The 26,449-nt window shown below is 41.3% G+C and overlaps 2 protein-coding genes across 6 annotated transcripts in view; one reads left to right on the forward strand and one right to left on the reverse strand.

Moving 5' to 3' along the window:
• Positions 1–26,449, forward strand: part of MS4A4A (membrane spanning 4-domains A4A) — a 141,888-nt gene that overhangs the window by 68,649 nt on the left and 46,790 nt on the right. For 3 of the 4 annotated variants that reach the window (XM_021082971.1, XM_021082973.1, XM_021082972.1), the window contains one exon: positions 14,591–14,693. In XM_021082971.1, coding sequence (XP_020938630.1) covers positions 14,650–14,693 — 44 coding nt within the window. In that variant the 5' untranslated portion in view covers positions 14,591–14,649. Of the gene's footprint in view, positions 1–12,257; positions 12,588–14,590; positions 14,694–26,449 lie in introns of those variants that run through there. The other variant, XM_013994263.2, reaches the window with a different exon arrangement.
• Positions 1,131–25,490, reverse strand: MS4A7 (membrane spanning 4-domains A7). 2 transcript variants are annotated; one of them, NM_001243358.1, is given in 7 exon segments: positions 2,522–2,763; positions 4,308–4,409; positions 11,358–11,558; positions 13,522–13,578; positions 15,236–15,370; positions 18,970–19,305; positions 25,181–25,280. In NM_001243358.1, coding segments are annotated over 6 exon segments (669 nt in total). In that variant the 5' UTR covers positions 19,117–19,305; positions 25,181–25,280; the 3' UTR covers positions 2,522–2,736.

Genomic DNA, 26,449 nt, shown 5'->3' on the forward strand with positions numbered 1-26,449 from the left:
AGCCTGGCTGTATATTCATCTGGAGGCTCGCCTGGGGAAAACCCACTTTCAAGCACATTCAGGTAGTTGAAAGAGTTTATCTTCCTGTGGTCATATGACTAGAGGCTAGGTTTTACTAGCTGGAGGTTAGAGGCTGCCATCTTATTGTGGAAGATGGCCTCAGTTCCTTGCCTCCTCAGCTTGGTTGCTTACTTACTTCATCAGGCCAGCAAGGAGAATCCTTCACTGGAGTTAGCTGAGATTGGAGGAAGGATTGGAGAGTTTGCGTTAAGGATCTGAGTACATGTGGCTCAGCCACTAATGATCACTCTTTTGGGGAAGCTGCATTTTTTAAAAATCAAGAGTGGGAACTTGGACTTTTCTTATGTATGTTAAATGTCTGCAGTGTCTTCTTGAACTTGGTTGGAACCTTTACTCCTTTTCTTATCATAGGTTTATTAGATCTTCATATTAGTGATTCTTGACTAATTAATTTCCCAAATTGAATGTGGTAATGAAGCAAAATAAGGAATCAACAATAACTCCCAAATTTAAAAATTTCAATTTTTTTAGAAAATTGGATAGTCATGCTAAGCAGACTGGGGGTGAGGGGTTGGAGGAGAGTTGCAAATGAAAGATGAAATGTTCTTACCATATCTTCCATCATCTGGAAAAAATCCATACAGGGTCTGAATTCTCATTTCCTCTCTAATCTCTCTGACTCCTCTCCTCCTTGCTTGTTCTGCCCCAGTCACGTTAGTAGGCTTGCTGGATCATGTGGTAGTTCTGTATTTTTTAGCGAAATGGAATGGGTTTGAGCAGAGGAATGTTGTGGTCTAATTTTAGATTTTAAAACAGTCCCACCATCTGCCATGTGGAGAATAGACTAGGTGGTGTGGGCACCCAGTTAGTTGATCACTACAATAATGCCAGTGGAAAATGTTGAGTACTCATGAGATGATGATAAGTAATCAGACCGAATATTTTGAAGCTAAGACTCACAGGTTTTAATGATAGTTATGGTGTGAAAGAAATAGAAAAGTCAAGGATTACATCAAGGTTTGGGGGATATTTTTTTTTCGAAAAAGTTTTGACTGTAGAGAAGAAGTGAGGGAGAGCTTAATAACTAGATAGACACCGGAGCTCAAAAGTAACTGTTTAAAACATGTTTTTATTCATTTATAACACAGAATCCAGAGAATACAAATAATATAGGCAAAGGACCAGCATCAGGATTAAGAAAAAGACCATCTCCAAGAAGCCATAGGCCCTCTCGGTCCCCTTGCAATTATTACCCCCAAAGGTAACCACTCTCCTCTGACATTGTGTATTAGTTTTGATTGTGTTTAAACTTTATATACACGGAATCTTACAGCATGTACTTTTTTTGGCCATGCCCATGGCGTGTGAAGTTCCTGGGCCAGGGATCAAACCCACACCACAGCAACGACCCAGTGACAATGACAGTGACAGTGACAATGATGGATAATTAACCCACTGTACCACAAGGGACAACTCCAGCATGTACTTTTTATACATGGCTTTTTTTCTGCCTTGAACATTATGTTTATCTATGTGGCTGCATGTAATTGTTGTTTGTTCACTTGCGTTGGTGTATGTTACTCCATTGTCTGACTATAGAACAATGTTTGTTTCTCCCTTCAACTGTTGGCATTTCGATGCTTTCCTTTGGGGGCTATTGTGAGTATCACTTCTAGAACCATTTTTTTGTACACATCATTTGGGAAACATACTGTGCATTCATTCCTGTTTCACATTTCCCTCTAGGATAAGACCCAACACCTAGACCAGGGGACAATATTAGGAACCTCCTTATGGGGTAGGTCATGTCATTTACTCCAGTAAGAAATAAAGTTTGTTTTATTCCTTATATCTAACTTTTTACTTGGTCTGGAACTTAGATGGGAGAGAACTTTGTTATTAATTAGAATCTTTGAATCCAGATGTTTAAGAATAAAGTCATTAAATGAGACAGAATATTGAGACATACTCAATTGAAATTCAAATCATTCAGTTGACAAAAGTGGAGCCATTTTTTATCTTTCTAAAATTTTAGATATTATTATTATAGCATAGCTGATTTACGTTTCACCAAGTTCTGTTGTACAACAAAGTGACCCACTCACACACATTTCCCTGTGCTGTACAGTAGGATCCCATTGCCCATCCATTCTAGATATAGCAGTTTGCATCCCCAGACCCCCAAAATGTCCTCCCCTCCATGTATTTTTAAAGTATTTTTTAGTTAAAAAGTTCTTGAAACCCCTGATCACTGATATTTAAGCAATACGAATATAAAGATAATACAGAAACAAGGCCTGCAGAGCCACATGACTTAGACAATTAGCACAAGAATGCACACTTTTCTCTATTTATGGACAGATGAACACTTTCTTTTTGGTTTACCCAGAGGAGTTTAGAAAGTTCACGGCTGATTTGGAAAACTAGCTAATAACATTTAATGACTCGGGCTTTTGGGACATTGTTTTCAAGAGCAATAAAACTACTCCAACTGAGCAAGTGGAAGACAAACGATTGTTTTATTTCCTTTTGTTTGGGGATTGTTTTTCTTTTTTTTTTTTTTAATGTTTCTTTCAGTGGCTAAAGGAGCTGAAAATTCAGGAGAGTCTAATCACATGTTGCCATGAACACTAGGTTTCTCCTCCTTCATCCTCTAAGGCCAAGAGTTATTCGTATCTGTGACCTTGAACTCTTTTTGCCATGTTGGATATGATCTCATGACTGAGACAAGGAGAATGCACACTAGAAAAGATAGAATTTGTCAGTAGTTTTTACTCTGATTTTGGAGGCTTTTTGGATACATATTTATAATTCATTCCCCCCCAAATGTTATACAGTGTTAGCTCTTTACCATTACTTTACCATAATATGTAGTTGCATCAATATTAGTTCAGGAGTTCCCATTGTGGCTCAACAGAAATGAATCTGACTAGCATACACGAGGACACAGGTTCAATCCCTGGCCAAGCTCAGTGTGTTAAGGATCTGACATTGCTGAGGCTATGGTGTAGGCCAGCAGCTACAGCTCTGATTCAACCCCTAGCCTGGGAACCTCCATGTGTCGAGGGTGTGGCCCTAAAAAGACAAAAAAAAAAATTCGTTCAGTTATTCTCCAATCTGCTAATCATTTTACCATTTTCTAATAAATTCATAATTTAATCATAATTTATTCGGTCCCTTTAAATTTTTTCCTTTTGTTCTTCTTTTCTTCCTTTTTTATACTATATCTTTTGGAGGAAAGAAAAGTATTTTAAGATTATGCCAGGACCTAAGAGGAAGTAAGGAAAAGCATGGGAAAGCAAAATCTGGACAGAGATGTCACCACATTAGCAAGGGAACTGGGCTGTGGAGACTGTCTAGGGAGTCCAATGGCTGTGTGCGTGACCAGAGTGAAAAGAGGCAAGTTCTCCTTCTCAGACCAATTAGTCTGTATCATTCATTCTCCATGTGATTTTATCCAAGCTTTGGTTCCTTTATAAGGGGTTGGGCCTGATGTCTTCTAAAGCCATCAAGATTCATAATTAACAATTATCTAACTGGTCTGATGCCCAATAGGTACCAGCTGATCTCAGATGACTAGAGCATCATCATGAAGGGACCTAGTCTGTGAACTCTCTTCTCACTATAAAAGTTGCCTTCCAGGAGTTCCCATCATGGCTGAACAGTAACAAACCCAACTGGTATGCAAGAGGATGCAGGTTCAATCCTTGGCCCCGCTCAGTGGGTTAAGGTTCCAGCACTGCTGCGGCGTAGGTCACAGACTCAGCTTGGATCCAGCTTTGCCGTGGCTGTGACATAGGCCGGCAGCCGCAGCTCCAGTTTGACCCCTAGCCTGGGAACCTCCATATGCCGAGGGTATTGCCCTAAAAAGGAAAAAAAAAATGTTGCCTTCCATGGCAAACTTTCGACCCATAATTGACTCTACTTTCTGCATCTTTTTATTTATTTATTTATTTTTGTCTTTTTGCCTTTTCTAGGGCCACTTCCATGGCATATGGAAATTCCTAGGCTAGGGGTCTAATCGGAGCTGTAGCCACCAGACTATGCCAGAGCCACAACTCAAGATCCCAGCCACGTCTGCGACCTTCATCACAGCTCACGGCAACAGTGGATCCTTAACCCACTGAGCAAGGCCAGGGATCGAACCCGCATCCTCATGGTTCCTAGTCAGATTCGTTAACCACTGAGCCACGACAGGAATTCCTTCTGCATCTTTTTAGACCTGGATCATCACAGCTCAAATCTTAGGACTCAGCAGGTGTCATGTGACATGTCAGCATACTCACCCCAGGGTTGTTGGAGTAGACCTGTTTCCACCATAAGATAGAAGCATATGCGGACAGTAAGAGCTCCAGCACCGTGAAGATAAGCATCACCACCAGAGCACCCTGTAAATCAGGACATTGGTGCCATAACTCTTGTTCATGAGAGGGGCAGTGGAGAGAGTAAGAGACAAAGAGAATCATCTTATTCTCTTTTCTGCTTTTCCTTTTGTATCTCGCAACCAAGGAAGTGAAATAAATTGCAAAAATTTCATCTCAGAACCTTGGTACTCCACATTCTAAGATAAGAGTGAGCCTTGTTTATCTCTGGTTGCTTTTATTATTTTCTTTTTCTCTTGGGTGCTTTTGATTGTCATGATATTTCTAGGTTTGGATTTGTTTTTATTTATTGCACAATGATCTCAGTGCATTCCTTCAGTCTGAAATCTCAAATCTGTTTTCAATTCTGCAAAGTTTTCAGTTATTTCTCTTTTATCTCTCTCCCCTGCTGTCCTGCTGAAACTCATATTAGATATGTGTTGAACCTTTTCACTGCACTATGTCCCTCCTGTCTCTTAACGTCTCATTCAATTTTCCAAAATTTTGTCTTACTGTATTGCATTCTGTGTAGTTTAATCAGGCCTAAATTTGATTTCACTGTTTATTTCTTTGGATGTGTTGAAACTGCTATTTGACCAGTGCTAAGTTTTTAATTTCAAAGATAGTAATTTTCATTTCTGATCATCATTTTCAGCTCTTTCTCAAATCAACTTTCTTTTTTTCTGATTGTCATGTTCTTTCATTTTGGTTTCAATTCCTTTTTAAAATATCTTTAATCATTTAAAATTTATTTTCATTATAGCATTGTTTTCAAATAATTATATAATCTCCAATTCTTAGGCAATTAACTTTCATGTTTGTTCCACTTACTGCTATTCCCCTTTTTTTTCCTTAGGTTTTTCAAAATATTTTTATTCTTACGTAATTTCAGTGTGGGAGTGGAAGAGGTCTTTGATATGTAGGAGACTCATAAGTTGGATTTATGGACATCTCTGTAGATGGTAGTTTTATGTTTGATTCTGATAAAACCTTAGGAATTTCATAGTTCCAGGAGCAAATAATTTTAACTTAATACTTTGATTTGAGGCTATTCTATTTTATGTGTAATTTTGGATTTGGATACTGTATCTGCCCAAGGCTTGGTGAGATGATATCATCCTAGAAATATTTATGGCAGTTTCTTTCTTTTTTTTAATCAGTCAATTTTAAATGTTCTGTCAATTTCTGCTGTACAGCAAAGTGAGCCAGTTATACATATGTATACATTCTTTTTCTTATCATATTTTCCATCATGTTCCATCACAAGTGATTGGATATAGTTCCCTGTGGTATACAGCAGGACCTCATTGCTTATACGGAAGAGTTTCTTAAAACTTCTTTTTTTTCTTTTTTTTTTTCTGCACACATGGCAGGCAGAAGACTGAACCCACACCGCAGCAGCAACCCAGGGACTGAACCCACACCGCAGCAGCAACCCAGGCCCCGAGTGACAATACCATAGCCTTAACCCACTGAGCCACATGGGAACTCCTCTTGGGATATGGGGCAGAGTTTTGTCCTTGTCCTATTTTCATAAATTGGGCAAATATTTATTCTCAGCTTCTAACATTTTGGCAGGGCACTCAGTATGAGCTCCCTGTGTACTGTGGGCCTGAAGAACCTCAAACCCCATCACTGGCATTAAAATTCCATGATCCCAGCCACTAACACCTATGTTCCAATCCAAGCCTCCATGGTTTTCTGGTCTCTACTTGCTTGGTTACCTGGCTTTAAGAACTTTTTTAGTTTCTGGAATGTAAGATGTATTCCTGAATTATTCTTTCCTTTACCCTCCCTTCTTTCCTTATTCCATCCTGGGGTGTATATTTCTAATTTTTTAAATGTGTGACTTTCCCAAGGTTATCTCTATGGTAATAAAGAAAGAGTAGACCTTTGAAGTCAGCTCAGGCAGCTATGTCGCAACTTCTCTGATGTTGCAGGCAGGTCTCTTTGGCTCTAGTTATCTGAGATCTGGATGTAGCAAGATGAGTTTTGATTAAATTAAAAACTCCTAGGAGCACCCAAATACCTACAACAAATACTAACAGACATAAAAGGAGAAATTGATGGGAATACAATCATAGGACTTCAACATCCCACTCACATCAATGGACAGATCATCTAGACAGAAAATCAATAAGGCAACAGAGATCCTAAAGGACACAATAGAAAAGTTAGACTTAATTGACATTTTCAGGACATTACATCCAAAAAAATAAGAATAAACATTCTTCTCAAGTGCACATGGAATATTCTCAAGAATTGATCACATACTGGGGCACAAAGCTAACCTCAACGAATTTAAGAATATAGAAATTATTTCAAGTATCTTCTCTGACCACAATGGCATGAAACTAGAAATCAACCACAGGAAAAGAAATGAGAAAAAACTTATTACATGGAGACTAAACAACATGCTACTAAAAAAAAACAGTGGGTCAATGAGGAAATCAAGAAGGAAATTAAAAAAATACCTTGAGACAAATGATAATGAAGATATATCCACTTAAAATCTATGAGTTGCCACAAAAGCAGTGCTCAGAGGGAAATTCATAGCAATACAGGCCTTCCTCAAAAAAGAAGAAAAATCTCAAATCAACAACTTAACCCAACACCTAAATGAATTAGTAAAAGAAGAACAAAAAAACCTAAAGTCAGCAGAAGAAAGGAAATCATAAAGATCAAAGAGGAAATCAATGAAATAGCGATTTAAAAAAGCATTGAAGAAATCAATAAAACTAAGAGCTGGTCCTTTGAAAAGAGAAACAAAATTGACAAACCTCTGGGCCAGATTCACCAAGAGAAGAGGAAAAACCCAAATAAACAAAATCAGAAGTGAAAAAGGAAAAGTCACAATGGATACTACAGAAATACAAAAAACCATGAGAGAATACTATGAACAATTGTATGTCAATGAATTTGACAACCTGGAAGAAATGGACAACTTTCTAGAGACTTACAGCCTGCCAAAACTGAGTCGAGAAGAAATAGATCAACTAAACAGACTGATTACTAGAAATGAAATTTAAGATGTCATAAAAACACTCCCTACAAATAAAAGTCCAGGACCAGATGGCTTCACAGGTGAATTCTACCAAACATACAAAAGGAACTTATACCCATCCACCTTAAACTTTTTCAAAAGGTTGAAAAAGAAGGAACCCTCCCAAAGACATTCTATGATGCCACCATCACCCTAATTCCAAAACCAGACAAAGATACCACCAAAAAAGAAAACTATCAGCCAATATCTTTGATGAATATAGACACAAAAATTCTCAACAAAATTTTAGCCAACCGAATCCAACATTATATAAAAAATATCATGCATCACAACCAGGTAGGATTCATCCCAGGTTCACAAGGATGATTCAACATATGCAAATCAATCAACATCATACACCGCATTAACAAAAGAAAAGTCAAAAACCACATGATCATCTCAATAGATGCAGAGAAAGCATTTGACAAAGTCCAACATCCATTCCTGATCAAAACTCTTACCAAAGTGGGTATGGAGGGAACATACCTTAAGATAATAAAAGCCATTTATGACAACCCACAGCAAATATAATACTCAATGGAGAAAAGCTGAAAGCCTCTCCACTAAAATCTGGAACAAGTATGGCTACTCTCACCACTCTTATTCAACATATACTGTTATTCAACCACAGCAATCAGACAAACAAAAGAAATAAAAGCATCCAAATAGGAAGCAAAGAGGTAAAACCGTCACTGTATGCAGATGACATGATACTATATATAGAAAACCCTAAGGACTAAACCCCAACACTACTTGAACTGATCGACAAATACAGAAAAGTAGCAGGATATAAGATTAACATTCAGAAATCAGTCGCATTTCTGTATACTAACAATGACATATTAGAAAAGGAATACAAAAATACAATACCTTTTAAAATTGTACCCCCAAAAATCAAATACCTGGGAATACACTGGACCAAGGAGGTAAAGGACTTATATGCCAAGAACTATAAAACATTAATCAAGGAAATTAAAGAAGATGTAAAGAAATGGGAAGATATCCCATGCTCTGGGGTTGGAAAAATTAATATTGTAAAAATAGCCATACTACCCAAAGCAATCTACAGATTCAGTGCAATACCTATCAAATTACCCATGACATTTTTCACAGAACTAGAACAAACAATCCAAACATTTATATGGAACCACAAAAGACCCAGAATTGCCAAGAAATCCTGAGGAACAAAAACCAAGCAGGAGGTATAACTCTCCCAGACTTCAGGCAATATTATAAAGCCACAGTCATCAAAACAGTGTGGTACTGGTACCAAAACAGACATACAGATCAATGGAACAGAATAGAAAACCCAGAAATAAACCCAGACACCTGTGGTCAGTTAATCTTTGTCAAAGAGGCAAGAACATAAAATGGGAAAAAAAATAGTCTTTTCAGCAAGTATTTCTGGGAAACCTGGACGGCTGCATGCAAATCAGGGAAACTAGAACACGCCCTCACACCATGCACAAAAACAAACTCAAAATGGCTGAAAGACTTCAATATAAGACAAGACACCATCAAACTCCTGGAAGAGAAGAACACAGGCAAAACATTCTCTGACATCAGCCTTATGAATATTTTCTCAGGTCAGTCTCCCAAAGCCACAGAAATAAAAGCAATGGGACCTAATCAAACTGACAAGCTTTTGCACAGCAAAGGAAACCAAAAGAAAACAAAAAGACAACTTACAGAATGGGAAAAAATAGTTTCAAATGATACAACTGACAAGGGCTTAATCTCTAGACTATAAAAGCAATGTATACAATGTAACAGCAAAAAAGCCAACCACCCAATGGAAAAATGGGCAAAAGACCTGAATAGACATTTCTCCATGGAAAATGTACAGATGGCCAACAAGCACATGAAAAAAGGCTCAACATCCCTGATTGTTAGAGAAATGTAAATCAAAACTACCACGAGATACCACCTCACACCAGTCAGAATGGCCATCATTCATAAGTCCACAAATAACAAATGCTGGAGGGGATGTGGAGAAAAGGGAACCTTCCTGCATTGTTGGTGGGAATGTAAGCTGGTACAACCACTATGGAGAACAGTATGGAAGTACCTTAGAAATCTATACATAGAACTACCATATGACCCAGCAATCCTACTCTTAGGCATATATCTGGACAATACTTTCCTTAAAAAAGACACATGCACCCACATGTTCATTGCAGCTCTATTCACAATAGCCAAGACATGGAAACAACCCAAATGTCCATCGCAGACAATTGGATTAGGAAGATGTGGTATATATACACCATGGAATGCTACTCAGCTATAAAAAAAGAACAAAATAATGCCATTTGCAGCAACATGGATGGAACTAGAGACTCTCATACTGAGTGAAATAAGTCAGAAAGAGAAAGACAAATACCATATGATATCACTTACATCTGGAATCTAATATACGGCACAAATGAACCTTTCCACAGAAAAGAAACTTCATGGAGAATAGACTTGTGGTTGCCAAGGGGGGGGGAGGGAGTGGGGCGGTTGGGGAGTTTGGGGTTAATAGATACAAACTACTGCCTTTTGAATGGATTAGCAATTAGATCCGCTGTGTATCACTGGGAACTATGTCTAGTCACTTATGATGGAGCATGATAATGTGGGAAAATAGAAGGTGTACATGTATGTGTAACTGGGTCACCATGCTGTATGGTAGAAAAAGAAATTGTATTGGGGAAATAACTATTAAAAAAAAAAACAACTCCAAATACCACAGTGGGGAGGATTCCTCTCCCATCTTCATGGCTTTGCCTGATGTCTGCCCTGTTCCAGGTTTATACTATCTCCTGCTTATCTGATTTCTAACCAGATGGGTCTCCGTGTTCTTCAACTTCCTCAAGCTCCTGGGTTAAAGGGGTGCTTTTGTCAACCTCTGAGTCACCAGGGCAAACTCACGGAAGGCTGTGAGCCTGGAAACTTGAACATGTTCTCCTAGATTTGTGATGCAGAGGGGTCCAAGGGAATGAGGGATGTTGCCTTTGTCTCCCCACATCTGACAAGTCGAGTCACAGAGGAAGTAGTCTTTCTTCTTAAAGGGCCAACGGCCATGGTTTTAAAGTATGAGCCTGTATATGGAGGACTGACTAAGCCAGGATTGTCATCCTTAGCAGGTGGTGACCATCAAGTTTGGGAGAAAGGTGGGAAGGAAATTCTGCACGTGAGGATACTGGCATTTCTGCTAGGCATCATATCCACTGGTGGGCTGCTTCCTATCCCCCTCACTCTCTGCAGCCCTGCTGGGCCAGAGTCTAATAATCATGCATTTGGGCTGAAGGTTCAACTTCTGTACCTAACTTAATGTAGGATACATTAATCCCCAATCAAATCAAATTTTTATTAAAAAAGAATATTTCTGCCTATGTTGAGGGGAAAAAAATGCCTATTCAACAAAAGGGGCATTTTGATGGTTAAATCTACTGAGAAAAGAATATTTATTTAAGAATGATGACTGGGAGTTCCCATTGTGGCTCAGTGGTTACAGAATCTGACTAGGAACCATGATGTTGCGGGTTCGATCCCTGGCCTTGCTCAGTGGGTTAAGGATCCAGTGATGCTGTGGCTGTGGTGTAGGCCGGTAGCTATAGTTCTGATTTGACCTCTAGCCTGGGAACTTCCATATGCTGAGGGCGCAGCCCTACAAAGCAAAAAAGCAAAAAAAAAAAAAAAAAAAGAATGATGACTGAAGGCAGAGAGTACCCACAGCCCTTCTTGATTCCCTTTTTGACGTTGCGCAATGCATGCCCTATATATTATGTAGCCTGCTGACTTGTCTCTTTTAACCATATATATTTTTTTTTTCCTGTCTGCTTCCAGGCATTCAGACCAAAAGGGCTAGAGACTGCTGAAAAGTCAGAGGTTAAGCAAAAGGAAGACACTGAGATTTCACATAACAGGAAATTCAGTCTGAAACTACTTACTGTTAGACTGGCACTGGTCAGAAGACAGTCCTTGACTGTTGAATAATAGTACTCCGAATAAGGCAAGGAGGATAGATAATCCTTTTCTGAGTCACACTGCTGAGAGGCAGTCCCCAGGGCTACCAGGCTGTCCATGAGGAGGAGGAGGCCTGCTCCAGCAGCCACAGAGCTCACGGCATTTGAGGTCAGGCTGCTTGTGGCCTGGAAGAGAGAGTCTGCATTGGGATCTCATCACAAAGCAGCATGTGATGCTCTGCTTCCTCCATCCACTGCTGCAGTGGTCCTTCCCTATGTCTGTTTCCCTGGAATCTGTGCACTCCTAGGAGACACAGACTTTTTTTTCCGCCTCCATCACCCCTCCTTACTACCTAGTTTATCAGTAAATGTCTGTTGAATGAGAAAATGTATGAATTGTTCTTCCTTAGAGGTAGGGGTCTGGCTCCTTGACTTTCAGCATTGCTGAAGGCAGAGGTGGGGCTGCTCAGGCTACTGCCTTAACTTCCTCAGCAGCTTGAGAGTCATTCTTTTGCTCTAAGGTCATCTGGAATATGGCCTTTGGTCCCTCCCAAGATGACTGCTCTATGGCTCTCCTTTCATAAGAAGCAGCTCCAGAGAAAAGGCAGAAGCTGACTGGAGAAGTTGGAATACCCACCTGTAGGTAGATCAGGTCTATGAGAACTGCATTTATCACACTCTCTTCTGGGTCATAATCTACATTGTGGGGAAAGGGGCTCTCACAGGATGTGATCCTTCTGCGAAGACAGATGTGCCAGGCTCTATGCCAGTTTTCCCCGCGCCTGCTCTTTCTGGTTGAATGTCACTGTGGGAGATTGTGTCTGGGAGGATGCCTGCCCTGCCCTCTTATCTCTTGGTCCTATATCTTATGACTTTACGTGCTGAGTCCCCAGAGGAAACAGACTGAATAGGCAGTGCTTTTGCCCAGGGCCACTGAGGAGGCAGTGGGGCCCACATGATGTCAGGTCTTGACAACTATGTTTTTTTCCATTTTCAGTGTATTCAAAGCACTGGGGAAACCACCTCTCACGTTTCTCTTCCACATTTTATGAATGAGAAAACTGAAACCCTGCGAAGGAAGGAACTTTTTCTAGGCCATAGATGTGCCAGGGACAGAGCTGGGGTGGAAGTTTGGGTTTCCTGATTCCAAGTCCAGAACTCTTGACTCCGTCCAATTCTGTGGACTCTTCAAAACGCTGTCCTCTGGTTCTAGAGGTAAGACTCCAGCTTCAAGCCTCAGGAGCTTAAACTGGCCTCATACATCATTTTGTGTGCCCTCATCCATGGCTAACCAGACCCTGGAGCTTCCTGAGTCAGGATGTGGCTTTTTCCCAAGTCATCTTTGTTGGTGTATGGCAGGGGAGTGGGAAAGGCTGCTCTGGAGAGGATCAAAGACCTCAGCTGCTGCCTCCCCCACACCCCCGCTCCCAATCCTTGTCAGGAAAGTGGCTACAGTCTGATAATTCCTATTCTGAAGGGGTGGAGGAAATAGCCACAGGATCTAAGCCTACACACCTCTGCCTCTGACCCTGCCATTTAGGGAAATTGACTAATTATGAGGCAGGTTATTCTAGAAAAGGATTTCTAGGTTCTAACTGGGATGACCCTCTACCCCATTCAGGACCAGGATAACAAGTTGTAAAGAGTCCATGGGAGTTCCCATCATGGCTCAGAAAGTTAGGAACCCAACTGGTATCCATAAGGATGTGGGTTCAATCCCTGGCCTCGCTCAGTAGATTAAGGATCTGGCATTGCCGTGAGCTGTGGTGTAGGTCGCAGCTGTGGCTTATATCTCATGTTGCTGTGGCCATGGTCCGATTCCACCCCTAGCCGGGAAACTTCCATATGCCGCAGGTGTGGCCCAAAAAAAACAAAAAACAACAAAAAAAAAGAGTCCATGATATATTTAAAAATTTCTACTGTTGAAGCCAGGAGAACTATTTTGTAGAGGAAAGAGCATGGGTCTAGAACCAAGGAATTTGAACTCTAGTCCTAGTTCTGCCAGTGGATCAGTGGGAGACCTTGGCCTCCCTCGCTTGCTCTGAGCCTTATTTCCCTAAGGTGTCAAATGGAGACCCAGAACTGGGAGAATTAACTCTGAAGTCCCTTTCATACCAGCCGGCTGAGATTTGATGGTTCTCATACTTACAAAGGGCTTAGTTGATTTTTTTCCAGAGATAATTGAAAGGGATCCGGTAATGGCAAACTGCTCAGAAAAGAAAGAAATGATCAGTTCAGTTGCCTTGCGGAAACATGGCCACCATGTTACTGTCAGTCACTCAATCGATATGTAATGTGAAGTGGTAGGGGTCCTCTTGAGCCTTGGGGTGTTTACAGTGACTGTGAATAGACAGATGCACAGAGGAGCTGGGTTTATGTTCTTGAAAATCACCAGGGGCTGGGGAGGCCTGGAAGGAGGTATACATAGAGGGAGGGGAGCATTGCTAAATTACAAAGTTGAAAGAGAGAAGGTTGGGAAAACCCGTGGCTTGAGGGGATAGAAAGATGGAAGCAGCCATCAAAAGCACTTAGGAGAGGGGCTGTAATGGCATAAGGTGCAAAAACCAGGGGCTTCAGGCCGTTGGTGTGATGACTTGAGTTCAGCTGGGAGTTGAAAGCAGGAAGGGTCTGATGTGAAAATTTTTCATCATAAAGCCCCAGAACTATAGCCCAGTGGTGTTAAGGATCCATCTGGGGGAGGGACGATGTTCTGAGCAGCTGAAACACTCGGCTAAGCTGGTGGCTTAGGGATTAGGTGGTCAGCGACAAAGAGGGTCAAGCATGAGCCAGCTCCAGCTTTCACCAGAGAGTGTGGGAGCTGTAACTGCTAGGTTGATAGAGAAGCCAAAGACAAACTATGCTTTTAGGGCAGAAGTGGGGCCCGCTTGCATCACTACACAGTCTGTTTACATGAGGACTCTATTCATCCAGATGTAAAATTTGCCCAGAATGTTTGCCTTTTTCTCCTTTGTATAGGAGACTAGACAGAAAAGAAGGGCCCTTTATGGGAGATGTGAGTAGGCCCTGGTTCGTCTCCAAAGAAAAGGATATGCTAAGCCCTTTTTCATGAGCCATTAGATGGGAGGCAGCAAAATTTTTTCCAGATGCTCAGGATTGCTTCTGAACACATTGCTACTTGAATTCTTTGCAGATCTACGGCATTTACCAGCAGTACTCATTTTATTTCAGAAATGACCTTTTAATTCTCCACTTGCCAGGTTGATTATTCTTAAACTGGAGGGAATCCAGCTGCATCATCAAAGGGCCAAAGAAGGAGATGAAAAAACCTTGCACTTTTTCAGAAGTCTGCTGTAAGGCCAGGTAAGAAATGCTATACTGGTGTGGCTGTTGTATTACCCTTTTGCTTCCTGCCCCAAGCAGTCACTCCCTGGGAGGCTCACACAGAAAGCCCTTCTGCTACTCTTCCTGGACTGGAGAGACATGCTGTTGGATGGTCACAGGGAGAGTTGGAGGGGTCAGCCTTCTGCTGTCTCCTTTCCTCTTGGGACTAATCACCCTGTGACTTAGCACCCAATTAGCATTTATAAAGCATATCCCTGGAGTTCCCACTGTGGCTCAGCAGGTTACAAACCTGACTAGTATCCATGAGGATACAGTCGATCCCTGGCCTCTCTCAGTGGGTTAAGGATCAGGCACTGCCTTGAGCTGTGGTATAAGTCACAGTTGAGGCTCAGATCTCACGTTGCTGTGGCTGTGGTGTAGGCTGGAGCTGCAGCTCAGATTTGACCCCTAGCCTGGGAAATTCCATATGCTGTGCAGGTGCGGCCCTCAAAAGCAAAAAAAATAAAATTAAAAAAAAATTTAAAAAGTATATCCACTCTTGGAAACCCCACTCTACTCACACACAGAGCTCCTAAAAATGGGTACCCGGACATCAGAATGGTGGAAACTGCTGGACTGAAGCGGGGAGAGTGGGGAGCTGAAACCAAAGTGGCTCCCACACTTGAAATCACCAGGCAACACATGATCTGGATGGTCTACAAGAAACAAGAGGAAATATTCCATAAAACGCTCAGGCAGATGAACGTGATCATTTGAGTGCACATTGTGAATTATAAAGAGTACAAAGTATAAGGAGTGTATGTTGTAATTTATCATATTATGAAGGAAAAAAAGGTGTTAGAAACAGCTAATTGATATTCTCTAAAACAAAATCACATACAAGTCACCTCTATTCTTTTCTGATAGCATTATTAAGCTAGCAAATCAGGGAGCAATTGTGCACATTTTAAACTTTATTTCGGAGCAGATAGTTGATATGGCTTTTTTGGGCGGTGGTTTTTCCATTTTATTTTTTGGGTTTTTTTTTTGGTTTTAGGAGAAGGAGGTAGGAAAAATTTTCTGGACAATAGTTCAGTTAGATGGATATAGAAAGCAAACTTACCAGAGAAGTATTAAGAAAGGGCTCTATTTCAACTGAAATAAAATAGAGCAGGAAGTCTTTAGTGTCTCAATTCATCTTATCTTATTCATCATTGGATTTTAATAATAATTACTTTTTTTAATGACACCAGTGATCATTAAAATGGTGTGATTTTAGCCTGCATGTAATCATAGCCTGCATGTGTTGAACACTCTCTACACTCTGGCTGTTTACCTCATCATATTTATGGGTGAGAAAAACGAGGCACTGGGAGTTAAACTAACTTGTGCAAACCCACACCAGTGGCCACGTGGAAGAACTAGAATTTTATCCTTGTTAGTTTGATTCAGAGCCCACATTCTTACTCACCATTTAATTGCAATTGAAAAATTCGATTGAAAGATGATGCAAACATAGAAGAAGTAACTTAAAGTTGAGAATTCAACCATTCATGCAATTAGTATTTATTGAGTATCTGTGGTGTGTCAGGAATCAGAGGAATAAAGCAAATGAAAACGCTGCCACTGGACATGTATTGTGTCCTTTACTGACAAGTTCCTTGGAAAGCAGAATGCGTTAAGAGCAAGGGAGTAGGAACTGAGGCCCAAGAAGTCCTGGGGGCACAGTGCAAACTATGGAGGGCTTTGCAGGCTATGTTATCAATTTTGCCTGTCATTCTGAGTAAAAAGGGACGCCTTCTAAATAATTTTGAGCAAGGAGATTACGTGATATAACTTACATGTTTAAAAGATCATTGTATACTGAAGTATATGGAATGACTGGCCAGTGGAGACCTAGTATATACACACAGAACTCTACCTAATATTCTGTGGTAATCTGCATGAGAAAATAATCTGAAAAACTGTAAAAAAAGAATTTAACAAAAAAAAATTTTTAAAGATCACCCTACCTACTGTATTGAGAAGACACTGTAAGGGAACAGAGCAGGGGGATCCATAAAGAGGGTATTGCAGCAATTCCCAGGTGGGATGATGCTGACCTGAAAGAAGATGTGGCTATCAGAGGTGGTGAGGAGTACTGTTGGTTGATTCTAGATGTCTGTGACGATTAAACCTGTAAGATTTGCTGACAGTTTGAAGGTGGATTACAAAGGAGGAATGAGGTTGCCTCCAAGGGTTTTGGCTTGAGTATGTGAAATGACGGCATTGACACTGATCTGTGATGAGGAATTCTGTAAGAGGAGTGGGCTTGGGGGAGGAAGATCAGGGTTTCAGTCTGGGACAGATGAAGGGAGCGATGGCTAGGAGATACCCAAGTGACAATTGGGCATGTGAGTCTTACGTTTGGAGAAGAGATCCCACTAAGGAATACGGTCTTTCCCCAAGTCCTCTAACTGAAGATAATACTTAAATCCATATTACTGGATGAGGTCCCCATTATAGCAGATATAAAAAGAGAATGGAGTCAAGGACTGAACTATGGCACACCCCAAATCTAGGATCAGAGAAATAAATAGAAACAGTGAAGGATCCTAAAAGGAGCAGCCAAGAAGGAAGGAGGAAAACCCAGATGTGAGGTCTAAGAAGCCAAGTGATTACAATGTCTCAAGGGGGAGAATGGTCAATTGCATCAAACATTTCTATTAGTCCAAGAAAGTTAACAACAAAAACAATGGCAATTGGGTTGGTGCTGTGGAGCAAAGGGGAAAATGACAATGGCTATATAATTCAAGAAAGGGTATCTCTCAAGAGTAATTAGAGACACTAACTTCCTACTCTTTGGAGAAAGGTTGCTGGGAAGACAAACAGCAAACAGGGCATTAGCTGGAGGGTGTGTGACATTAAAAGAATTTGTTTTTTTTTTTCTTTTTTATTTTTAAGATGGGAGAAGTTTCACTAAGATTCTGCACTCATGGAATTGATTTTAAAAATTTGCAGAGAGAATTACTAGAACAAATGATAAGGGATAGGATTTGTTGCACACCGGGAAGAGTATCTTAATTAGAGGATGGACATGTTATTTTTAATAATGGGGAGGAGAGAGAATGTATGGGCACAAATGTGGGTAATTGTAGATGTGTAGCAGCTTGTGGACATTCTCTCCAGATTGGTTTAATTTTCTTAGCATTATTGGAAGCACGGTGGTCAGTGGAGAAGGAAGATGCATTAGAGGTTTGGGGGAAAATAATATATGAAATAGTTTTTCCTAGGAGTGAATGAATGAAGAAATACTATGCACTTTTTAAGCAGCGTTTAGAGTCCATTTGAGGTTATGATCATAAATCAAAAGTTGTGTGTGTGTGTGTGTGTGTGTGTGTGTGTGTGTGTTTTCAGCCAAGTTTATTTGCATGTATTCAGGTGTAGAGTAAGCAAAGGGGAAGAGTTAAACCACACACACACATACACACACACATGCATATTTCAAATCACTTTGCTGTGCACCAGAGACTAACACAGCATTGTAAAGCAACTATAATTTAATAAAAAAGAAAAAAAAAGATGGTGAATTACCTAGTTGAATGACATGAGATTCTGAAGTACGAGTTTTTTAGAGATGAGAGGAAAAGATTTATTTACGAGTCTTCATGAGAATCAAAGCAGATACTGCCTTCACTTCCACGCCTACTAGTGGGGGTGGCAGGGAAAACTGTGCCCTCAGGAGCTAGAATTCTATTTGCACAATAGATGAAGGGGCCTCGAGGAGAAAAAAAAAATAAGGGATAGAGGAAATGCTATTACTAACCCTGAATTTCAGTGGGTACAACTAGACAGGTTTCCAAACTTGGAAATGAGTATGAAGGGGCCTTAAAAGGAACCATGTGGGAATTAAAGTCCTGGATATGAAGGATGGTGACCAAGACATCTGAGTGTCTCATAGTTACTCAGGTGAGCAGGGAGAAAAGTCATAGTGAGATTAGTCCAGATTGTCCCATTTAAAAGGGTTTGAGAAATTTTCTCAAGATCTAATTTAATCATTTGAAGTAAAATCATATGGTTCAATACAAAATATCTGCTATGTTAGACAAATGACAAGAGACTTTTTGGATAGATTTCAGGTGTGAAAGACTTAATGGTTTGGGTAACTTTATAGGAGGGACCAAGGGAGATGTAGTCATCCTGCTAAGCCCCATTTCATGTCCCAATTAGCCTGAAGTCAGACAGGAAAAAATGAATGGTTCTCCCAGATCCCTTGTAGTCTGGATATGTTCACCCTGTTTTTCCCAGTTTTCCCTCTACAAGGTGATGAACTTACTCCAAGAACGGTGGCTTCTCTTTGCAGACGGTCCTGCAGGTTATCTTCTTTTTGGTAGGCGTGTTGAGGTTTTCCTCCCTTGGGGATAATGATGCCCTTTGAAGTGAAGGTGTCAAAGGCTCCCTTTGTCTTGAGCAGTGATAGCATGATGCTGGTGGTGCTGGTGATGCTGGTGGTGCTGGTGGTGCTGGTGATGCTGGTGGTGCTGGTGATGCTACTGGTGCTGGTGATGCTGGTGATGCTGCTGGTGCTGGTGATGCTGGTGATGCTGCTGGTGCTGATGATGCTGGTGGTGCTGGGAAAGGCAGTGAACCCAGTTGGGACCTAAGGCTTGACCTAAAGATATGAAGCTCTTTAAGGGACCAGACTCTGCAGGAACTTAAGATTTTTTTCCCATTGTCCAAGGGGCGACCTATCCTTTAGAAACAAAACTGAATATGAGGATCAGTGGAAGTGTTGGGAAGCTGGCATTCATGGCACAGTTTGTCCATCATGGAAGAAGCATGTTACTGGGAAAAAACTATAACCGTTTTGAGGAGTCCCACAATGGGGAGGTGAACAATTCACACAGAACTTGCTTTGTATCCAGTGTGCTCTCCCTCCAGTAACCCCTCCTTCCTGCCTCCCTTCCTTACCCCTGTACCTCTTTAGCCACATCTCCTACTACTGTACTTTTATGATACAGCTACACTATTAGTCTTCCATCACAGCCTTAGTTTCTTTCCATTAAGATGTTGGTTAATCCTATTCCACATCGCTTTCCTGTACATGGCCTGCCCCACCTAGGGTGACCCCCTTCCCCATATTAGCTTAATAATTGCCAATTTGAACATTATTATTTAACTCCTGCCAAATTCTAGACATGAGGCCATAGTAATTCTGATTCTTATAACAATTTAGATGATATTAAATCCACTTTATACATTATAAACTTGGGGCTAATAAGTTCAAGAGTAAGTGAAATAGTCACACAAGCAGTTGACCTCATATGGTAGCAAATGTAATTATTATTAACTTGTATTCTTATAACTGGAGAGTGTCTGATCCAAGGTGATCTGGTTCAGAAGCTTGTGATGTTTTCTCCATACCTCATTAATTCTCCCCTTCTTCCCCTTTCTTTCTTCCTAACACTGGCAGTTTCAATGTCAACTCAAGGAGAAAGTTGTCTGCTGTCCCCCAGCTCACCCATGTTGCTGAGCCTCTGCGGTGTCAGCAGCAGAATTCAGCCACTGGGATGCTCCCCAGATCAGTTCTCAGAACAACATTCTCCCTCTTGAAGGTCATACTTTGGATAGTGTTCTGATTATCTGATGGTGCGACAGTTCTGTTCCCTGATGCTTCACCTCAGTGTTTTGGCGTTTGAGGAATGGTTCCAGTTCTCTTGGGTGGAGTGCGTAACATATAAAGATTAGAGCCTGCATCCACAATCTCATTACTGGTGGGGGAGATAGGTAAGGGCGCTGGGCCGAGAGTCCAGTGCCTCATTGTGTCGTTGCATATCTAGGCCTGTGATCACATGGTATACCCACCAGTTATTACTAAACATACCACAGTCCAGTCCTGAGATCACGTGGTATACCCACCAGTTATTACTAAACATACCACAGGAAGTTATTTTAGCCACTTCCTGGGTTCATGGTGAGGGCTAGATGAGATAATGCGTGGAATAGGCTCAACATAGAGTGGGGTAAACTCTCAGCACATATCTGTTATGTCTAAAACTCATTGGAATTCCAGTCCTCATGTTCATTAGCTGGCCACGGGCAGGTCATTTCCCCTCATTCACCCTCAGTTTCATAACCTGTAGAAAAGGGATAGTGATGCTGTCTGAAGGATTCTTGTGAGGGATTTGAAGGAGGTGATATCCATGAGTGCCTTCTGCCATGCCTCTCTGATCTTCACTGGTGCTCCAAAATACTCAGTAAGAGGTTCAGGAGGTCCATGCATTCCTCTGCCTAGATGGCTATGCTTTGATCAAGTTTATCCTGCTCTCTGGGTATAAAGCACCTATTCGAAGTGTTGTTAAAAGTGAAGATATCCTTGGAGTTCCCGTTGTGATGCAGTGGTTAACTAATCCGACTAGGAACCATGAGGTTGCGGGTTCGGTCCCTGCCCTTGCTCAGTGGGTTAACGATCCGGCATTGCCGTGAGCTGTGCTGTAGGTTGCAGACGCAGCTCGGATCCAGCATTGTTGTGGCTCTGGCGTAGGCCGGTGGCTGCAGCTCCGATTCAACCCCTAGCCTGGGAACCTCCATATGCTGCAGGAGCGGCCCAAGAAATAGCAAAAAAAAAAAAAAAAGTAAAGATATCCTTTCCTAAGGAGCTGATTTTCATTTGGGGGGAGGGGTTGCATTTGGGGCAAAATGTGGGTGAGGTTACAAGAACAAGTTGGGGAAAAGTGTTGCCCCTGACTCCAGGCGGTAGAGCCCCTGTATCCTTCCTCCTGTGTAGCTGAAGTCCGTTTGCCACCATTCATCAGCCCCACAGGAACAGTTCTGGCCTTGGAGAATGTGGGTGATGGTTTCTCTCCAAAATCATTCTTATATTCTGGTAACTCAGCTTCTGCCTTGCTCCTTGTGGTTTAATAGCTCAAATATGCCACAGAGACCCCTTCTTCTTTCTAGTCTTAATAACCAGTCTCTCAGGGTTCATTCCTATTGTCACAGATTGCAGCATTTCCTTCTTTTTAAATGCTGTCCTTATGGACATTGTGCTAAGTGAAATAAGCCAGTCACAGAAGGACAAATACTGCATGATTCAACTTATGTATGGTATCTAAAATAGCACAGAGGAGTTCCCTTGTGGCGCAGCGGGTTAAAGATCAGCATGGTCACTGCAGTGGCCTGGGTCGCTGCTGTAGCATGGATTCAATCCCTGGCCCGGCAACTTCCGCATGTCATGGGTGCAGCCAAAAAATAAAATAAAAATAAATAAAATAGCGCAGAGAATTATATTGTGTCCTATAATAAACCATAATGGAAAAGAATATTTTCAAAAGACTACATGGGTGTTCCCATCGTGGCTCAATGGTAATGAACCGCGAGAATGCAGGTTTGATCCCTGGCCTCACTCAGTGAGTCAGGGATCTGGTGTTGCTGTGGCTGTGCTGTATGCTGGCAGCTGCAGCTCCGATTCGACCTCTAGCCTGGGAACTTTCATATGCCATGAGTGTGGCCCTAAAAAGCAAAAAGAAAAAAAGGGGGGATGGATTGGGAATTTGGAGTCAATAGATGCAAACTATTCCCTTTGGAATGGACACGCAATGAGATCCTGCTGTATAGCACTAGGAACTGTATCTAGTCACTTATGATGGAGCATGATAATGTGAGAAAAAGAATGTGTATACACACACACACACACACACACACACACACACATGATTGAGTCACCCTGATATACAGTAGAAAATTGACAGAATACTGTAAACCAGCTATGATGGAAAAAATAAAAATCATTTAAAAAAAAGAAAAAGAAAAAAAGAATATGTGTTTATATATATATGTATAACTGAATCATTTTGCTGTACAGTAGAAATTAACACAACAGTAAGTCAACTATACTTCAAAATATATAAGTATATATAATAAATATAAAGAAAAATGAAAGCAAACAGAAAAAAAAATTTAAAAACAGACTAATAAAATCCGAGGCTAGAATGGTCATTGCCAGGAAATGGGGAGTTGACTTAGAACATCTGTAACAGTTCAGTTATGCAAGACAATTTCTGGACATCTACTGCACAATCTTGTGCCTATAAATAACAATACTGTATTGTACATGTAAAAATCTGTTACAAGGGTAGATCTTATATGTTCTTGCATGAGAAAAAAAATTAAAAATTGGGAAGAAAGAAAAAAATTGACCCTCCAACTTAAAGTTCTTTTTTTTTAAAACAGTCTCTGTAGTTCTGGATTCCTGCTGTTTTTTGTTGGTTTTTTTTTTTTCCAATTCTCATACCCAGGATTACAGGGTATGTTTCATTCTAATCCTGAAGCTAAGACCTAGAATCCTAGTTAGTACCTTCCACCTCACTTCACTCTCATAGACCATGTATGTTTATTTTCTTTTATTACTTTTTCCTTGTCTGTTTTGTTTAAAAGAGTGCATAACGGTAAATACAATCAAAGGAATAAAGCCTGAAGAGGCAAACAAAAAAGTTCCTGACGTCTCAACCACCAGGCAGTAACTACTATTTCGTTCATACCTTGCACACTCTTTTTGCCTCACTCACACTTTCTTTCTTCTTTCTTTCTTTGTTTTACACACACCCATAATTCTGCATACACAGAGTCCCTCTACCCATGCCCTTTAGAAATCTTCTTTTTGCACTCACCATTATTCTGTGGGCATCTTTGACACTAGTGAATATAAATAATAAAAGCCCTAAATTTGAAAGCCGAAGGGTAAATTCCAACACCTGCTACAATGTGGAGGAACCTGGAAGACAGTATGCTGAGTACAATAAGCCAGACACAGAAGGGCAAATATTGTATGGCTGTGCTTCTGTGAGGCTCCCAGAGCATTCACATTCATAAAGACAGAAAGTAGAATGATGGTTACTGCAAGTTATTGTGTAATAGGCATGAAATTTCAGTGTAGGAAGATTAAAAAGTAGAGTTCAGTTGTGATGATTTTTTTTTTCAAGACTGTGAATTACTAAATGCCGCAGAACTCTACTTAAAAATGGTCAAAATGCTAAATTTTGTGTTATGTGTATTTCACCACGATTAAAAAAAAAAAAGCCAGGAGTTCCCGTCGTGGCACAGTGGTTAACGAATCCGACTAGGAACCATGAGGTTGCGGGTTCGGTCCCTGCCCTTGCTCAGTGGGTTAATGATCCGGCGTTGCCATGAGCTGTGGTGTAGGTCACAGACATGGCTCAGATCCCACGTTGCTGTGGCTCTGGCGTAGGCTGGCGGCTACAGCTCCAATTGTACCCCTAGCCTGGGAACCTCCATATGCTGCGGGAACGGCCCAAAGAAATAGCAAAAAGACAAAAAAAAAAAAAAAAAAAAAAGCCAAACTCATTCAAATGAATAGATACTTCAAGATTCTTTTAACCTGTCACATATTCATGGTGATTTAGGTTGTTGCTATTTTGTTACCATTGTGAACAATACTGTAGTGAGCATCTGCCCACAAAGTGCTGCATCTATTCCGTTATCTTCTTAGAGTAGTTTAGAAGTGTATTTAGTGAGTTTAAGTCTATGATGCTTCAATTTTGACACACATCGCTGATTTCTGGAGGAATTTTGTATAACAAAGTTTTTTTTTTTCCATTATTTTTCCTTTCTCTCTCTCTTTCTTTCTCTTTCTCTCTCTTTCTCTTCTTTCTTTCTCTCTCTTCTCTCTCTCTCTCTCTCTCTCTCTCTCTCTCTCTCTCTCTCTCTTTCTCTCTTTCTCTCTTTCTCTCTTTCTCTCCTTCTCTCTTTCTTTCTTTCAGGCTACACCTGCTGCATATGGAAGTTCCCAGTGCTGGGGGTGGAATCAGAGCTGCAGCTGGCAGCCTACACCACAGCCACAGCAGCAATGGATCCGAGCCGTATATGCACCCTACACTGCAGTTTGCAGCAATGCCAGATCTTCAACCCACTGAGTGAGGCTAGGGATTGAACCTCCATCCTCATGGACACTATGTCAGGTTCTTGATCTGCTGAGAGACAACAGGAACTCCCCACAATTCTGTTTTGACTCTGCAAGAAGGCTCCAAACTTAGGCCATCATCTCCCAACTCCACAGTGTAAGAGGGATCCTTTTTCCTTTCACATTGACCAAGGGGAGACAACCTTGAGGTAACTCACAGCTTTTCAAAACAGTTCTAAAATCCCCACTTTGGAGACAGACTATAACTCAGAGGCCAAATGCCCCTCAACAAGCAATTTTCTCTCCTACAAAATTAGAACAGAGCAGTGGGGTCCCCGCGCAGGATCCAGTCTAACTGTACAATATTTATTGAGAGCGTATTTTGGGCAAGACTGAGTGACACACCAGGAGATGCAGAGAACTGCAGAAAAGCATCCCTCAAATCTTAAAGGAAACCTAAGAATCATTTCACCCAATTCTCTAATTTGGAAAGTGAGTAAGCAGAGGCCTCCCTGGTGCACGCAGGTGGTCAGCAGCAGAGACAGGATGAGAATCTGATTCCTGACTCTCCATTCAAATGACAGTAATCCCCCTTCCCCAAATTCATGATCCAGACCAAGGTGCCTACCTGTTCTTGCAGCCCAGTCCTGTGTGTTGTAGCTGGTGCGCCAGCTCACTGTGGGGAAGCCCTCAGCCAGAACTTCCTACAGGCTCTTCCTCTCAGAACAGTCTCGCTGCTCTGCTCTCCAGCCTCTGAGGCTTCCTGTCCCTTTCTCAAAGTAGTATTTCTGATTACACAAGCTGTGAGTTTTACTGTGCTTCCAGACAGCTGATGTATGAAAAGCACCTCTGCTTCCTCTTTCTAAATGTCAAGATCTGGAAAATAACAAGAAAGAGAAGTAACACAACAGAGAAAAGGCTTGTGAAGACTAGTGAGTGACATGATCCCAGTTGGAATTCATTTCCCCTATTCCCATGGCTAAGTCACCTAGGCAACTGGTTCCTCTTAGCCTGAGTTTTTGTATCTACTAGATGGGGGTGGACAGCAAAAATTCCACTTTATGACTGTTGGAACGGAAAGGATGTTAGAGGGAAAGATGCAAGTGTTTACAGAAAGTAGGCACTCCGTAACTTGTGAAAATAATGACGTTAATTTTGAATTCGGAACTGTCCAATCTCTTGGGTTAGAACATGATGGAAAATGGTATGAAAAAAAAAAGAATAGGTCACTTTGCTGTACAGAAGAAATTGGAGGATCATTGTAAATGAACTATAATTTAAAATTTTTTAAATTTGGGAGAATTTATACATTTTCCCATTAAGGGAAAGCCACCTGTGGGGACTCGCTGCCCAGTTGTTACTTTCTTTGGGCATCTTTTCATTGTCTGGCTTCTTCACAACTTCCTGACCTCAAGTTCAGGGAAGTCCAGGCACATCTAGGGAAGGAAGTCAGTGGGATTGGAGTCAGTCGGAGACAGAACCCTCAGGCTGCAAACAAGCTCTTATTCTGGGAGGTGCACATTGCTGGGGGACATGGTTGCCACTTGCCTGTCCTTTTAAAGCTGCTTGGGGAACAGAAGGGGAGGCATTAGGATGGCTCTGGGATGTGCAGCCTGTGGCAACAGCTGACTGCAGGACATATTCCATACTTTTTCTGTTTCTTGAGGGCTGGCTGGGATGGCCCTTTGAGAGAGGAGCAAGCCTCAGCTCAGGCGGTTTAGGAAACTCATGAAATACTTGGGGAGAATTGCAGTCCAATCTGTCCCTCCTCCAAATGAGGCAATATTGCTGAAGCAGCAAACCATGGTTCAAGGTCAAGTCAGTAAAGACTCAGGACAAGTCTCCTGGGCAGTAGTTCTGCACTGACACCATGGCAACAGCCTGTCATTTTGTCATC

Source organism: Sus scrofa, chromosome 2, assembly GCF_000003025.6.
Source record: "Sus scrofa isolate TJ Tabasco breed Duroc chromosome 2, Sscrofa11.1, whole genome shotgun sequence".
Classification (NCBI taxonomy): domain Eukaryota; kingdom Metazoa; phylum Chordata; class Mammalia; order Artiodactyla; family Suidae; genus Sus; species Sus scrofa.

Excerpts from the sequence above, each read along its gene's own strand:
- MS4A7 (XM_021080021.1), bottom strand. The coding sequence starts at position 19,116 with ATGCTATCACTGCTCAAGACAAAGGGAGCCTTTGACACCTTCACTTCA. Across the intron at positions 11,559-15,235 it reads CATTTTTAGGAGCTCTGTGT|GCCACAAGCAGCCTGACCTC; the intron begins GTGAGTAGAGTG and ends TCTCTCTTCCAG. Across the intron at positions 2,764-4,307 it reads TCTACTCCAACAACCCTGGG|TGTGCATTCTCCTTGTCTCA; the intron begins GTGAGTATGCTG and ends TATCTTTTCTAG.